The sequence below is a fragment of the Otolemur garnettii genome, unplaced genomic scaffold (genome assembly GCF_000181295.1).
Source record: "Otolemur garnettii isolate 467f Iridium unplaced genomic scaffold, OtoGar3 scaffold00014, whole genome shotgun sequence".
Lineage (NCBI taxonomy): Eukaryota > Metazoa > Chordata > Mammalia > Primates > Galagidae > Otolemur > Otolemur garnettii.
The window spans coordinates 26,123,860-26,141,080 of NW_003852409.1; the positions used below are offsets into that span (position 1 = coordinate 26,123,860).

The window sequence follows — 17,221 nt, forward strand, 5'->3', positions numbered from 1 at the left end:
AAAAAAAAGAATTGGAAAGACTAATACTATGCTAATAGAAGCTGTAATCTTTACTCTTCCAGCAAAATACTTTAAGAATATGTAAATACAAAATCATTCAGATAACTCACTTTCTAGAGAGAATACAAATCAACATGGGACCTTCACAATGTACCCAAACCACTGCTCTTCCACATTATAAGTCCTTTTTCTGTAATCATTTCTGCTATTCAGAGTGATTTTGTTCCCTCTGTCTCTGGATGACCAACTAGAAATCATCCTTGACATCGGGATCAAATCATCTTTTTGGTAGACTTTCAGGCTTGCTGTACATTCCTTTGCCCACCCCACGTTACAACTTGCATCCTACTGCATTATGTTTATTTGAATATCTATTCCTACTCCATCTGATCCCAACCATTCATTGAGGCAAAGGCTAGATTTAGGCATCTCTTAATGCCCTGTTCTAAACCTCGTGTTTGAGACAAAAACACTCAAATGTATGCTGAAGAAGAAGTAAACTACTTTTAGGGAACAAATCAAAATTTATCCTGAGGGATAAAAAATTTTTACTTTTTAGTTTGCAGTTAGGTTCTACATAATGGGGATATCAGAACTCAGCCTTAGTGCTCAAGAGGACACAACGCAACTGAAATATACAGTAGAAACAGGAAATGGATCAGAGACCAATAAAGAAATTACTTCTTTAAAAAGAAGGTTATATACCAAATATTCCAGGAAACAGTAGCTGTTAGGCTAAGGCTACAGTTTCAATGGTTTTACCAAACCCCCTTAAAGAGAGATGAGACTACAACTATGACAGAGGTCACTGCTCAGGACACTGGGACCCTCATTCTGACTTCACCTTTTACTAGCAAGGTATCTTTGCGTTGTACCTGTTTTTTTTAACTTCTCTGAGCCTCAGTGTCATGTGCAGTAGCTGAGTTGGCAGACAAATCTAATTATATAACGTATATAAGTATACCTATGCCAGTCCCTACTGCATAGAATATACTCCACAAATGGCATATAGCCCATTCATAATATAAACTGACCTAATCTAAATCTTTTCTAGGCCATAAAAGAACTTCCTTTTTAAAATCTTCAGCAGACAGGCCTCTCAGAGAGGTCAATGCAATGACAAAAGAAAAAAAACATTCTAGAGCAAAAGAGCTTGGCAACCAGCAGACATAAATGTTTCCTCTGCTGATTACAGCCACTAAACCAAAGCTGCTTACCACTCTAGCCAGAGTTAAACAGTCCCCAGCAACAAGAGATGTGTCCAGATTAAGCTCCAATGGAACATATCACTACAGACAATAAAAGTTCAGCTCAATAACTTGCCTATTATTGTTAATAAAAGTCTTGCCCTTTCCATAATACTCCATAATGCATTAAATAAGGCTAAAAAGGGTGGTACCTATGGTTCAGTGAGTAGGGTGCTGGCCCTATCTACCAAGAGTGGCTGGTTCAAACCCAGCCCCAGCCAAACTGCAACAAAAAATAGCCGGATGTTGTGGCAAGTGCCTATAGTCCCAGCTACTCGGAAGGCTGAGGCAAGAGAATCTCCTGAGCCCAAGAGCTGGAGGTTACTGTGAGCTGTGACGCCACAGCACTCTACCAAGGGCAACAAAGTGAGAATGTCTCTAAAAAAAAAAGAAAAAAAAAGGCTAAAAATATTAAGTTTCAGTAGAAATAAAGATGCACAGAATATCTTAATTCTGGACATACACTGTATCAAACCATAAGAAAACTCATAACCTTTTCCTTTTACCCCACAATGCTTAACTTTTAATTCTACTTCATGAAATGGTACACTCATAGCACTTAGTTCCCCTAACTAAGGCAGTATCATACACAGGAGAGCATGTCCTCCTCCATCTTCCTTAAGACATGCTGTGGAATGGAAAGAACATAAACTTTGAAAATGTAAACACCTACATTCAAAAATACTTCATTTTCTGTTTAGGCATTGTTTCGCCCTGGGCTCATTACCTTACCTCCCTGAACCCCAGTTTTCTTACTTGGTAAATAACTCCTACCTGATGAAATACTGTGAGAATTAAAAACAATTAAGTGAAATCACTTACATAAAAATATCTAGTCAGCTCTGGATAAATGAGTGCCCATCCTCCCTTTTTCCTTTTTTAAGTTGAGTTTAACACTAATAATGCCAGTCTCCAGCCAATTAAGTAGCCTCTTATCAGCAGTTTTTCTTTTTTATTACACCTAACATGTCATCCACAGCTCCACGGAATACACTGTGCTCTGATGTCCAAATTCCTTGAATAGTGGCACTTCTCTTAATTCCTAATCAAATCATGTTCCCTCAACCAAGTGCAATATTGCTCATCTGTCAGATCCCTCCAAGAAGCCTCCAGTAACTCAACAAATTCCAAGAGAAAATCTATGACATTCTCTAGATTTTGAATTTCTGTGTAAATTCATCTTATCCTATATTATATTTCTAGAGACCTTATATAACCTTAGAACTGTTATTATTCTAATTTTGGCCCAGAAGAGGGGGCCAATTTCTTGCAGGCTATACTATACCTGGAGCTATGTAGCCAGGAGCAGCTGTCGCCCCCACGAAAGCTCCTCTTGTTAGAGTTCCTCTTCCTCTGCCCCGAACGGCCTGGACTGCTGCAGACACAGCTGTATTCACAACACCCTTCGCCTGTTCAAAATAACATTATTTTCATTACTGAGAGAAGAATGAACTATCATCCTGTCACCTCTTTAGTATGCAACCACTCTGAGAAGCTATGAGCCTATAGGTGAAACAGTGAGTTCTCTGTGACCTTGAACCTTCAATTTATGACACCTACCTTACAGAGTTATTCCAGACAATATGCTGGGCAAATAAAAGCATGTAAATAACCTTACACTTGGGTGTTATCCAGAAAGAACTCATTTTCTACACACAAATTGCAGTATCAAATTACTAGTACCATAATATCCAAAGGCATTTTGAGCCCGACTACAGTAATTATGGACACTTGATACCAAAGGTCCAAATTCACTGAATTCTTCACCTAGAGGTAGAAAATACCCCCCAAACTACCTAGCAGTAGTTGTGAATCTGAGTTGGGTTAGAAAAAGAAAGGACTAAGACAGGAGGATCAAAGATGAGGATGCCAGTTCTTGCTCTAGGTAAATGGGACTTTAGGAAGGTTACGGGATTTCTTTGAACCTGTTTCCTCTGCTGCCTGTATATGCGTATATGTGTATGTATTTACTATTAAATAAATACCGACCACCTCAACAGCCTCTTCTTTGCTCTACAACACTGGTGAAGTCAAATAACCTCTCTCTACGGCAGTCTCCCACTAATTGGAAAATGAGGAAAATGGTACCCACTTTGTCATCCTTACTTTAGAGTAGAAAGAAAAACTGAGAGAAGATACAGAATAAGTTGTCCAGGAGTAAGAATACACAGCACTGTTGAAAAATTCCGTTTCCAAACTGAAATTTTAAGAAAATCAAAAGGTGTCTAGCTTTTAGCTAAACAGCATATTTTTAATATAAATATACAACAAAACCTAAAGCTAAAAACTACCAGGCTTCTCCACATGCAAACAAAGGGTGCATGCACAGCCTCAAAGCACACTGTATGATAAAGTCAACGCTGTCTCAGAAGCTCAGAGAGTCAGAATATTCAACACATTTATCTCATAGTAAAAAATAATTACCATCCTTTATTTCTTCCAGGATAGCTTCTATCTCAAATGTAACTGGGCAGAAGACAGTTTCAAGGTCAAATGTATCATATACAGAAACAGCCATTTTTCTTTTTACCTAAAATAATCCAACCCACCATCCAAAAGAAGACTACATCTTGGCTATCAGGCAAACACATGAGTTTTACAGCTTTTAGTATGCAAAATTTCCAAAACTAAGTGAACTTCCTGTAGACATCATAGAAAAAAAAAGAAAGAAAACAAATTTTAGTCAAAATTAATTAAGAAGCAACAATCTAGGACAGTGATTCCACACAAATCTAGCTCATGTCACTGGAATAAACTTAATTACCTAATACATATTTACACAGAGACTTTTTAACTGCTAAAATTAACTGACCAAACATAAGAGGTAATATGGGAAAAGTACAATAAAATACAGTAATTCAGAATATATTTTGTCCCATGTTTACCAGAAGATTTTAGAAAAGAAAATCTACTTATTTTCTATGTGTTTATTTTTTATTTCATTTGAGTAAAAATTTTCCCTATTTGTCTTTTGAATCCTAGAATTTAAGCAGTGTTTACAGTAAATACAAAACAAACATCTAGATTAATATGTAAAGTAAAATGCCCATGACCTTTGGAAGGAGAAAAATCTGGTTTTAAAAGAAACCTCTACTATCAATTAGCTATGTTACTACAGGTAAGTATCCTCCATTTCTTAGGGCCTCATTTCCTAATGTGTAAAATGATACCAATTCTACTCTCCTACAAAGGACTTATGATATTTAAAATGTTTAGCATAGAATCTTAAATAATCTAAGCTTCATTCTATTACTCTAAGCCAGCAGTTCTCAATCTCTGGGTCTTGACCCCTTTGTAATAATGAAAATACACTGCGGCAGTAGGATGGCTGAGAACCACTGGTCTGAGCATTTTATGTTTCTATCACATGATATATTCGGACATTATTATTGCACCAGTACTCTCCATGAGGCAAAAGATGTGTCTTGTATTTACTAGCGTAACTCTTTTTCCCACACAGTCACACAGATGGTATCCACCTAGAAAATACTTTTTGAATGGATATATGAATAGATGGAAGAATCTCATATCCATGAGTATGTAATTTGGAAACCATTTTTTCTAAATACCTTGCTAAGATCTGGATCTTGAGTAGTACTGGCATTACCAAGGTCAGTAATGAACAAAGGCAACACAGTGTCAAGTTCTGTGCTATTCAAGAAGAAAACCCAAATTAAACAAAGCAAAAGGACAAAACCGGAAAGGAACTGGAAGAACACCTGCAAACTATGATAAATGTGAGCCCTAAATAATCTTGGCAGCTTTCAAAACAACTGCTTATACCTTATGAAGGTCCAAATCACCTTAGCACTTTACCCCATCAAGAATGACCTCACCCCTTCAAGTACTATTAATAGTCAAACCAACAAACAAATGTGTGTATATGTATATATGTACACATGTACGTATATACATATACACACACACACACAGTCATTCTGTTGCCCAGGCTGAAGTTCAGCAGCCAAACATAGCTCACTAAAGTCTCAAGCTCAAGAGATCCTCCTGCCTCAGCCTCCCAAGAAGCTGGGAGTATACTACAGGCATGTGCCACCACACCCAGCTAATTTTTTTTCTTTTATTAATGGCATCTTGATATGTTACCCAGGCTGGTCTTTAATTCCTAAGCTCAAGCAACCCTCCCACCTCAGCCTCCCAAAGTGCTGAGATTACAGGCACAAGCCACCACACCTGACCAGACTCTTTGATATGTATATAATTTGCTTCAAAGACCACAGAACAGGGAACCACTAATACATTTATTATTATTCCTGACCTAACTCAAAGAAAAAGCTGCCAAATGCAGGAAGAAGAAACAACTTTAGGAAAAGCTAAAGTAGCACATGGACAGGAAAGCAAATATAATCCTGTAACGTTTTTCAAAGGTTCTGTAAGGTTTAATGCTTAACTCATACCTGAGGGATAATCTTCTTTTTCTTATTATTTGCTGCATTGGGTCCAGAAAACAGCTTCTCCAGGGCAGCTAACGCTGCACTTGCTTTTGCCACTTTCTTATTTGGACCTGCGCCTCTGAATTTCTGTCCATCTACTTCTACCTAAAATTAAAAACAATACTTATTAATTATCCCATGTAATCCCTCTATGTAGTTTTAATTTAAATGTATGGTAACATAGAAAACATAAAAAAAATCAAACAGTGCCACAGAACTGATTTAGTCTAAAATTTTTACATTTAAGTTCAGGATATTCCATGTCTTTGAGAGGAAAAACAGGCTGGCTTGTATCAAGGCACACACCTCCATTACAAAGCGCTTGTCATGGCTTCCCCCAGTCTCTGAGATGAGTTCATACTTGAGACCTCTTCTTTTTTCATTGAGCTCCATTACAGGGTTTTTGCCACTTGCTGTGAGGATTGGGCCCTGAGTTCTTACCTATAAGAGAAAGGGAATTTGGAGGTTGTTACTAATATAATTATGCTAAAAGAGAAGCTCAAGAATTCTAATTTAAAGCATTTAGAGGCTGGGATAAGTCACCTCTGTATACAAATGGGCTTGGCACCCATAGCACAGTGATTACAGCACCAGCCCCATACACTGAGGGTAGCGAGTTCAAACCGGCCCAGGCCATCTAAACAACAATGTATACAAATGTTACATACAATATCATTAAAAGTGGGAAAACTCTACAAGCAATAAATACTGTAGTCATCTGGGCAGGCTGCCTTCAAAGCAAGGGTGTCCCAAACAGAGCAGCATTCAAGACTATAGACTCACCACTGTAGGGTCCTCAAGGGTCTGATCTGTAGTGTTCATGATCTAAGAACAATACTTTAAATTACTAATAAAGAGATTGGGATTAACATGATGTCTAAGGGTTCACATCTGTCCTCTTTAGGGATAGGAAGAAATAAGTCTCAATTTGGAAATGAGAGAAGGAAATGCTCCTATACATACCTCTTGGTCTCTCTAAACAGATCTAAGGGCACCTAAGGTAAAAACAGTAGGCTACAGTAGACTACACAGCGGCACCCATAGCTCAGTGATTAGGGCGCTTGACACATACACCCGAGGCTGGCGGGTTCAAACCTGGCCCAGGCCGGCTAAAACAACAATAACAACTGCAACAAAAAAATAGCTGGGCATTATGGTGGGTGCCTATAGTCCCAGCTACTCAGGAGGCTGAGACAAGTGAATCACCTAAGTCCAAGAGTTTGAGGTTGCTGTGAGCTGTGACACAGGGTGACAGCTTGAGAGTCTGTCTCAAAAAAAAAAAAAAAACAGTAGGCTACAAATTATGGTTCTAAAACTTAAAAGTAACAATAAACATAGTCAGGAGCTAGAGTGTTGGGAGGGACAGACATAATCACCACAAAATAGTATGGAACCAATGTATGCTAAGGAAACACAGTAGAAGGGATCATTTTGTAGGGAAAGCAGGACAGTTTTCCTGGAAATGACATATGAGTCTGACTATACTGCCCCACAGACTATCATCAGGGGAATCAAAGAAGGGCATTCTGGTAAGGGGCACAATTATAACCTTGATTCAATTTGTGCAAAAAACAAAGTATGTAAACTAAACATGTGTACTCCCTAATATCCTGAAATAAAATTAAATAAATAGCAAAAACAAAGATGGGCATTTTGGGTAGAAGAAACAGCAAGAGCAATGCAAAGGCCCAAGAAAGGGAAAGAACATTTGGGAATGGCAAGAAATTCAGTCTGACTGTATAAGAAAGTGAGGAAAGGAAGCTAGTGTATTAGATTCTGGTCAGAAAAACCACTGATGTGGCCAAATCACATTGGACTTCATATACCAAGCAAATGAGCTTCCGGCGGTCCCATGAATAATAGGAGCCACTGCAAAAGTTAAACCTGGAAAATGACATGTGTTATAGAAAAACCACTCTCAACAGTGGTGGAAAGAATTGATTTGAGGAAGTTAACGATACGACTACAGGTAGGGAAGAGAAATAATTCACATAAGAGTACGAAGGCTCAGACGAAGAGAGAGGCTAACACCAAAACAAGCCCACTTCCAAAAATACCACAACTATAATTTCGAGAAAGGAAAAACCAAAACATTAAGCACTTTTTGAAGTTAGAGAGCCCACCACAGTTGTTGCTCAAAAAATGCTGAACAGAAGGTATTCTCAAAAGTACTATTTTGTATATAAATCTAACGGACATCAAGATTCTCTTAATAAAGTACTCTATGTTGATAAAATGTGGTTGATACTGAAGTCAAACAAGGTACAATTTTTTAAGACAAGCTTAATAAACATCCCTTCTTTTTTTGTTTGTTTGTTTTTTGAGATAGAGTCTCACTATGTTGCCCGTGGTAGAGTACCATGGCATCACAGCTCACAGCAACTTCAAACTCATGAGCTTAAGCAATTCTCTTGCCTCAGCCTCCCAAGTAGCTGGGACTGGACTACAGGTGCCTGCCACAACATCCTCCAGGCTATTCATTTTTTTGTTGTTATAGCTATCACTATTGTTTGGCAGGCCAGGGCTGGGTTCAAACCTGCCAGCCTGTGCTGTATGTGGCCAGCACCCTAGCTGCTGAGCTACAGGCACTGAGCCTAAACATCCCTGCCTGATGAGTTTTTGTAATATACCTGTTAAAAATTTCACGGCAAATCTCCAGTCACCACCTTTGAAAGATAATGAGTAATTTTAACCTAAGTCTATAATAATCACTCTCTTACTTCCAAACCTGAAATGACTCAATACATAAAAATACCTGAACTTTAATATTACTACTAATTTAAATGAACAGTAGAAAGAATAAGGGTTCTCCCTCCTCACCCCATTACTACAATATACAGAAATAAAATACTTAACAGTCTAGACACAATTACTAATGAGCCTTTTCTTCTTCTGGTGCACATATAACATGTTCCAGCAAAAAAACATTTTGCCCTGTGACTACCACCTGCAGCATCTTCTGTCCTCCACAACATCACATGACTCTTCATACTAACCCACTTAGCACTTCTCATTTACTTTCACTACTCCATGTCAATATACTTGTTCCATGTCCAACCCAGATGCCTTCTTGCCATCTCTTTCCTACATGACAAAACTCATCCTCTAAAACCTTGCTAATTGATTTTACGTGGCTGTGTGTGTGTATAAGGCTCCCAATCACTTCTTCTTTTCAGATTTTCACATCACTATATTTATTTTACAATTGCAGTGCTTATCACATTTCATTAGCATTCATCATAAACATGTCTTTTGCACTTCTTGCCTGGGAGCAATTTCAGGCTCTAGACACAATTTCTTCTTTTTTTTCCCCCTAGATACAATTTCTGCACTGCCTGGCACTAAACAGATATTAAAGGGGTTTATGGACTAAAAGAATTAGTCTGTTAAGTCTCTAATAAACACTTGTTCTTATAGATGACAAAGTAAAACCTTTTTCTACAGTTTGTTTTTGGATAGGACTTCACTGTGCTGCCCAGGCTGGAAGGCAATAGTGTCATCATAGCTGACTGTAATCTCAAATTCCTGGATTCAAAAGATCCTCCTTCCTCCTGCCTCAGCCTCCTGAGTAGCTGGGACTATAGGTACAGGCCACCATGGCCTGTTAATTTTTTAATTTTTGGTAGAGGTGGTGTCTCACTATGTTGCTCAGGATGGTCTTGAACTCCAGGCCTCAGCCTCTCAAAGTGCTAGAATTACAAGCCTAAGCCATCACACCTAGCCCAGAAAGTAAAACCTTTTTTTAATGTAGGCTCTTGTGTTACTTTAAAGCCAATTTTTGTTAAACAGAATGCAGTAAGCAATGGTTCTGTAAATTCCCCAATGTGCTGTACATACTCAGTACTTGGATTTTGTTCTAGTCTATTATCTGTGAAAATAAGTTCAAAGGTCAGACTTAAGGTTATGTGTTTCCTTCCTGCACCAACTAAATGATGACCCAGTGTAGCACAAATTTCAAATAATCCAAAATTTCCTCCCTTAGATCTTTTACATCTTTACCCTTCAATTATTGTTGATACTCTTAATATTACAGTTGTTAAATACTAGAAGCAGTTTCCATGGCCAGTAAGAGAAAAATGCTAGTTAAATTAGGGTATATTCATGTATTGGACAATATAGTTATGTTTACAGATATTTTTAGATTAAAATGAAAAAAATCAAGATGTAAAACTGCATGAAAATATGACTATCTCCAGAAAAATATTCATTTTTTAATAGCTGGATAAAAATAAAATAACCAATACTAATGTTTGCCTCTAGAACACATAGATTCATATACACGTTTGATTTTCCTACTTTTCCACATCTCTCATATTTCCTATAACACATATATATTACTTTTTTACTAAGGAAAAAATATATATATATAAGTATACCTCTAAGGTACTGGAGGTTTCAGTTGTAGAATTTCCAGTATTATTGCTTGAATTTGAAGACACTGTTTCATTTTTGCTTTCATTATCTGATTTCTCATCGGAACTCATACATTCAATATCTGCATCGAAGCCTGTTGGGTATCCCATTGCCTGCAATACCTGTACAAATTACAATAAGATGCAGTTTTATTCAGAAATCAGAGACCACAGAGAAGAGATGGAAAAAAAAAAATTTTTTTTTTTTTGAGACGGAATCTCACTATGTCACCCTTGGTAAGAGTGCCTAGGCATCACAGCTCCCAGCAACATCAAACTCTCGGCCTTACATGATTCTCTTGCCTCAGCCTCCGAAGGGACTTCAGGTGCCCTCCACAATGCCCAGCTATTTTTTGGTTGTAGTTATCATTGTTTGGCAGGCCTGGGCTGGGTTTGAACCCGCCAGCTCCAGTGCATGTGACTGGTGCCCTAGCCCCTTGAACTACAGGCACCAAGGCAATAGATGAAATATTAAGCACAAAAGTTTCAAATTCATTAACACTTAGATCCATAAAACCCCTTGCAAGAAGAGCTAAACCTATAAAATAGCAGTTCTCAACCTATGGGTCACGACCCCTTTGTAACAATGAAAATACATCCTGCATATCAGATATTTACATTATGATTCATAATAGGAGCAAAATTACAGTTATGAAGTAACAACAAAAATAATTTTATGGTTGGGGGTCATCACAACACGAGGAACTGTATTAAAGGGTCACAGCATTAGGAGGCATTAGGAAGGTTGAGAACCACTACTATAAAATCTTGTATCTACCAAGGTAGCACCATGGAAAAATGGAAAAGCCTCCTCAGAGTAATCAGTTTAAATAAGGGATAACAGAAATACAAATCTGAAGCTACTTCCAGTTCATTTAATTTGGAAGTGAGAGCTGGAGAAAACAACATAGCCAGCTTCAATCATTAGGATGAGGTGAAAAGTCAAATAGCACACTATATACTAACTAGAAAGGAAAAAGCCTGATGATTTAATCCTACATTTCATCTCTGGCCCTCAAGTTTTCAATCTATAAAACTGTAAGACTGGTTTAGTAGACCTCTAAATTCTATAACACAACTCATTATGAGAAATTGGCCCAGAAAGGAAATTGAGAAATTTTTTAACCTTTCAAATAATATGCCTATCAATATAAACACCTAAAGCTTCCTACTTAATTGCTTTGCTTAAACCATAATAAAGACTTAAAAGATTCAGTCTCTAGGTTTATTCCCTATACTAAGGACGCTAAGAACAATCTCTAGTCACATATTTCCATTCCTTTCTCTGAAGACCTGATAATTTTAGGGCCACCTCCAAATGTTCAAAATTCTTATATTTCCATTCAATGCCAAAAACTTCTCATACCTGTTTAAAATAAAGCTTTTGGCTCGGCGCCTGTGGCTCAAGTGGCTAAGGCGCCAGCCACATACACCTAAGGTGGCATGTTCGAATCCAGCCGGGGCCCACCAAACAACAATCATGGCTGCAACCAAAACCAAAAATAGCTGGGCATTCTGGCAGGCGCCTGTGGTCCCAGCTACTTGGGAGGCTTGAGTCCAGGAGTTAGAGGTTGCTGTGAGCTGTGATGCCATAGCACTCTACCCAGGGGGATAGCTTGAGGCTCTGTCTCAAAAAATAATAATAATAATAAAATAAGGCTTTCACAACAATGTATATGTGTGCACAAGTATGCACGGGCACATCCACATGCATGCGCACACATGTGTGCCTTTTAACACCTCCTTCCAGGTTATACTGGTTTTTAGATGTTTACAAGAGAATATGTTCACTAGTATTTGCTTTCAAAATAGGTCAACTTGCTTTGGTAGTTACTAATAAAAGGTTTATGTACCTACATTCTTAAGGTTCCTAAAGATCCCTGGATTTGTTTCAAATTTCAGCTATTTTAAAGTTGCTGGAGGGTAAAAGCAACATTGTTATCTCCTTAAAATACCAATTGTACTTAATAGGTGTCTCAAAAAATTGTTTACAGTGGCCACAAAAACAAGCCAGCTTTTATAGACAATAATATCTAAAGGCCTTTGCCAATATGAATAAAAAAGCATTATTCTAAACCAAAAAAAAAAAAAAACAAAAAAGGGTTTACACAGAACTCTGTACCAAGAGAACTTGAAATTAATTCACCCAATTCATATGGAGAACTTGGCATTCTCATCATACATTTCTTTTTATTTTCTTTTTTCTTTTTTCTTTTGGAGACAGAGTCTCATTTTCTCACCCTTGTTAGAGTGCTATGGCGTCACAGCTCACAGCCACCTCAAATTCTTGGGCTCAAGTGATCCTCTTGCCTCAGCCTCTCAAGTAGCTGGGACTCCAGGTACCCGGTCACAACACCCAGCTATTTTTAGAGACAAGATCTCACTCTGGCTCAGACTGGTCTGGAACCGTGAGCTCAGGCAATTCACCCGCCTCAAAATTTTTTATATTTATTTGGGAGCAAAGCCAAGAACACTTTTTTAACATCTTAAGTTCTAAAAGTACTCAGGTATTATTTTATACAAAAAACTTTAACATCACTTGGCTATATCTTCATAAATATTTTACAAAGAAAACACCTTCTCAGCTGGGTCCTGCAAATATGCTCTCCCTGAGAAATCTTCTGTCAGAATACAGCCATCAGTCTAGAATCTAGAATTAACACTACCTTATGGAGGCAGCAAGTCAAAAGCCAAGCATCACAAATAAAACTATTATTCCAATAGAAAGTAAGGATACTTAGTTTTTCTCACCATAGATAATAGTATAAATTAAATTTCTCACCACTCTTTTCTCACATTATGAGATTCATTTATTTATTACAACAACATATTTCAACACATTTATAAATAGCTTATATATAGCTGATAAATTATATTTCAATGGATAGTATCCATTTGTGATACAGTATAACAAAAAAGTTTCAAATTAAGTCATTCTTCTGTGAACACATATTCCAAGAGGATTTACTAGTATATCCTGTAGAGGTCAAAAAAGTAAAGAGTTGGGCTCAGCACCTGTAGTTAGTGGTTAGGGTACCGGCCACATACACTGGGGCTGGCAGGTTCGAACCCAACCTGGGCTTGCTAAACAACAATGACAACTATAACAACAACAACCAAAAAAAAAAAAAAAAAAAAAACAGCCAGGCATTGTGATGGGCGCCTACAGTCCCAGTTGCTTGGGAGACTGAGGCAAGAGAATAGCTTAAGCCCAAGAGTTTGATGTTGCTATTACCTATGACCCTACGGCACTCTACCAAGGGCGACACAGTGAGACTCTGTCTCAAGAAAAAAAAAAAAAGGAAAGAGTTCTCAGATTCTGGACAAAGACTCTCATCTTGACCAAACTTTAGACAGGATACTCTGAGCCACTTTTTTTCAAGTAGGCCCCCACTTATAGCAAGAATCCTGCTAAAGTTTCTTGGCCAGAATCCTCTACCCTCAATATATAATCATCTTTTGATATCTGATCAATTTTCCTCACTCCCCACTATCACCCACATGATGTCTGACTACCCTTTAGCAAGAATCTCAATAGGTCTGGTTAGCCAGAAATCCTTCACCCTAATGTTTCCTCTTAATAATTTTCTATCCACTGACCCTCCCTGTCCTTGGCCATAAATCTCCACTTGTTCACTCTGAATTCAGAATTAGGCCAGCACTATACTGAGGTCTCTTTCACCCTGTTGCAATAGTTCCTGAGTAAAATCTGTTTTACCACTTTAACAACTATCCAGCTCTGATTTTCTTTGATACAACCAAAGTTAATTTGGAATCAATTATTAAAGCCCCAAAATCAGTATACCAAAGAAAAAATGAGTTTCAAGTGTCTAGCAAATAAATTTAAACCTAATAACTACATTAACTGAAATGAAAAAAATCACAAGATAATTCATGGAACAAGGATCACTGGGAAATCAGCTGTGTATATATATAACTATGTACCTTCTTCCTAGAAAAGGTCTGAGATTGAGAAAGGTTAAGACTGAGAAAGATGATACCCCAAAGACTAGGAGCCAAGAGTGTAAAGAAAACACAGGGCACTCTACAACATGGGTCTCTACTCAAAAGAAAGTAACATTCATGGCTTCCATATGATAGAGATCTGATTATTTCAGATTACCTGGGAATTCTGAGACTCCAAGAACCTCTCCGCAGAGCCTTCATTTCTTATTCCTGTCTAACTGATCTTTTCCCAACATGACTAAAGTTCTTTTCGTGGAATATTGCTAAGTATATCCCTAAAGGTGTCCTTTGAGAGTGGCTGCCAGGATAAAGAAGTCGAAGAGGAAAGGGACTAATTTCCATTACTTTAGCAGTGCTTGAGGGCCAGGCCAGGTTCACATGGAAGGAACTAATTTTTTCTTATTTTGTTTTGAATTGATTCTGATATTATTTGCCTTGACAAGAACAAACCCTCTCCCTGCCAACCTTTTTAGAGTAAGGACTACAACAAATTTTTTTTTTTTCCCAGTTTTTGGCCGGGGCTGGGTTTGAACCCGCCACCTCCGATATATGGGGCCAGCGCCCTACTCCTTTGAGTCGCAGGTGCCGCCCTACAACAATTTTTTAAAATAGTTTTTTATTAAATCCTAATTTTGTACACTGATGCATTTATGGGGTTCAGGGTACTATTTCAATATGAAATTTCAATGTGAAATGCTTACATGACTACAACAATTTTTATCTGGTGGGATCTACTTTCAAAAACAGCATTGTTAGATAAAAATCTTCCCTCATGCTTATTTATAAACAGAACCTATATCATTTGGTATATTCTTTATGGATGGCAATTTGGCAATATATGCCTGGCAAATACAGTGAAACCTCCATAGTTGACCACCTCCTTAAGCTGACTTAATTTTCATGGACCCAACATGCGCCACATGTACTTGTCAGTCTAGTAGGCCTAGTTCCTTATGTTCATTACATCTGTATATTGACCAGGTTGTAATAGTCCCTTGGGTAGTCAACTTATACACGTTCTACTTTAATAAGAATAAAAACTGTAATTCAAAGAAAAACACAGATATTAATAGGGAAAAATCAGAAAATAAAATTATATATACACTGTGAGCCCAACTTAAAAAAAGAAACAAACAAAACAGAAAATAATTGAAAATAAAACAAATACTATATATACTGATCTTTGCCTCAAATATTCAATTGACACATTCTTAGTTATCTTTTCTATATTTTCCAAATTTTGTATAATAAACATAGATTTTACACACACAAAAGAGGAATTTTGGCATCCAGAGGTGACAAAAGTCTATATATTACTTTCATTAAAATATTGGAAAAAACTGCCAATTATAGAATAATAAACACATTATTTGGAACACAAAATAAAAAAGCATTGCTAAATGAAATAAGTACTATACCTTCACTGCTACATGAAGTTTTGCTGTTTTCTTGGACGGTCCTGAGGCTTCATATGTTGTGCCATCCACATCTACAGACATTGTGAAGACTGGGGCATGGACAGGGCCAGACTGAGATAAGAGCTTATACTGAAGCCCAGGCCTGATCTGATTTAGCCTCATGAGTGCATTCATAAGGTCTATTGCTTTACTATCCAAGACTGTTAAAGAAAGAGGAATGAGATCAGAAATTAACCACAGAGCCATTTTGCTTTAATCTATGGATTTGTAGGTCCCTAGTGACCACTACAAATTCACCAAGTTTTCAAAAAAATGAGAATTTCAAAACACACTAATAATTCCATAATTTTGAAATTATTTGATTATGCTGTTATCACCACAAAAATAACATTCATTACTATATACATTAATTTTCATTTGTCAGTATCAAGGTATACTATGCAAGGAAGCTTAGAAACATAAAAAAGTTATTCAATTATCAACTTCTCACTTAAGAGAAGATCAACTTCTCTATTCTTATAACTCTAATTCAAATCAATCAAATTCTTCACTTTTTGTTTCCTGAGACTAAATCTTTTCTTATTCACATTGACAAGAATAAAGATTTTGCACACTTTTCCTTAAGTTTCGTTTCATCTTCTTATTGGGGTCTTTATCATCCCCTAATCCATCTTCAAATGGCCTCTTTAGAGCTGAAGACCCAGCACCTAAAAACAATTATAAGAGATTTATTATCAGTCAAAATAATGAGCTTACTTACTCACATATATCTAATATATCCAAGTAGGAAAATGTTAGGGATCACAACAAGAACCATATAACTTTTCAGAAATCAATTAAAGTGTCATATTCATAATCTAGAAAAGCAAAATTTTAAAAAGCAAACCTTCTTGAAATAATTTAATATTGTCATTTTTATAAATATTTGCTTTCATCTCTTTATATATGCAAATATTAATACATGTGCTATGTTCTCAACATTTGTGTCTTCCCAAAATTCGTATGTTGAAACTTAATCCCCAGTGCTGTGGTGTTAGAAGGTGGAGCATCAGAGAGGTGATTAGGTCAAGAAGGCCGAGCCCTTATAAATTAGTGCCCTCATAAAAGAGGCCTAAGAAGAATTAGTTTGTCCCTTCCACTATACATAGGAAACATAGCAGGTTCCACCTATGAGGAATGAGCCCCCGCCAAACACCAAATCTAGTGAAACCTTGATTTTTGATTTCCCAGCCTCCAGAACTATGAACAATAAATTTCTGTTGCTTATAAATTACACCCAGTCTAAGGTATTTTGTTACAGCAACCCTAAAGCCTAAGGCAGTATATACTCACATCTATTATATGCATGGAAAGGAAAAACCTGGAAAGCTAGATATCAAAATATTAAGAGTAGTTACCTCTGGTAGGATTTATTTTTACTATGTCATATCAAGCATTTCTAAAGTTTAACATTTATTACTTGTATAAACTTTAAAAGTTCACATGTTAAATCTTATGTTTCAGAAATCTGATTATCAAACTGTAAAATATTCTCCTGTCTCTTCAAATTCTATTCAAGATTTTAGGGTTTCTCATCGTGAAACCCTTCACTCATATTAACTTCTTGAAAAGCACCACAGATAGCTTTATGTTATTGCCTATTTCATATATTCTGATGCATTATTAGTGCTCTTTGAAAGCCAAAGATATTTTATCCTTGCCTTGTATCTTTTTTTTTTTTTTTTTTT

At 37.0% G+C, this 17,221-nt stretch overlaps 1 protein-coding gene across 3 annotated transcripts in view; it reads right to left on the reverse strand.

Moving 5' to 3' along the window:
- STRBP (spermatid perinuclear RNA binding protein) overlaps positions 1-17,221 on the reverse strand; it is a 138,938-nt gene that overhangs the window by 7,969 nt on the left and 113,748 nt on the right. For all 3 annotated transcript variants that reach the window (XM_012802414.2, XM_003785288.3, XM_023510587.1), the window contains exons 11-16: positions 16,109-16,201; positions 15,495-15,694; positions 10,075-10,233; positions 6,005-6,139; positions 5,663-5,803; positions 2,533-2,656 (exon numbers count right to left, since the gene is read on the reverse strand). In XM_012802414.2, the coding sequence (XP_012657868.1) occupies positions 2,533-2,656; positions 5,663-5,803; positions 6,005-6,139; positions 10,075-10,233; positions 15,495-15,694; positions 16,109-16,201 (852 nt within the window). The remainder of the gene's footprint in view (positions 1-2,532; positions 2,657-5,662; positions 5,804-6,004; positions 6,140-10,074; positions 10,234-15,494; positions 15,695-16,108; positions 16,202-17,221) is intronic.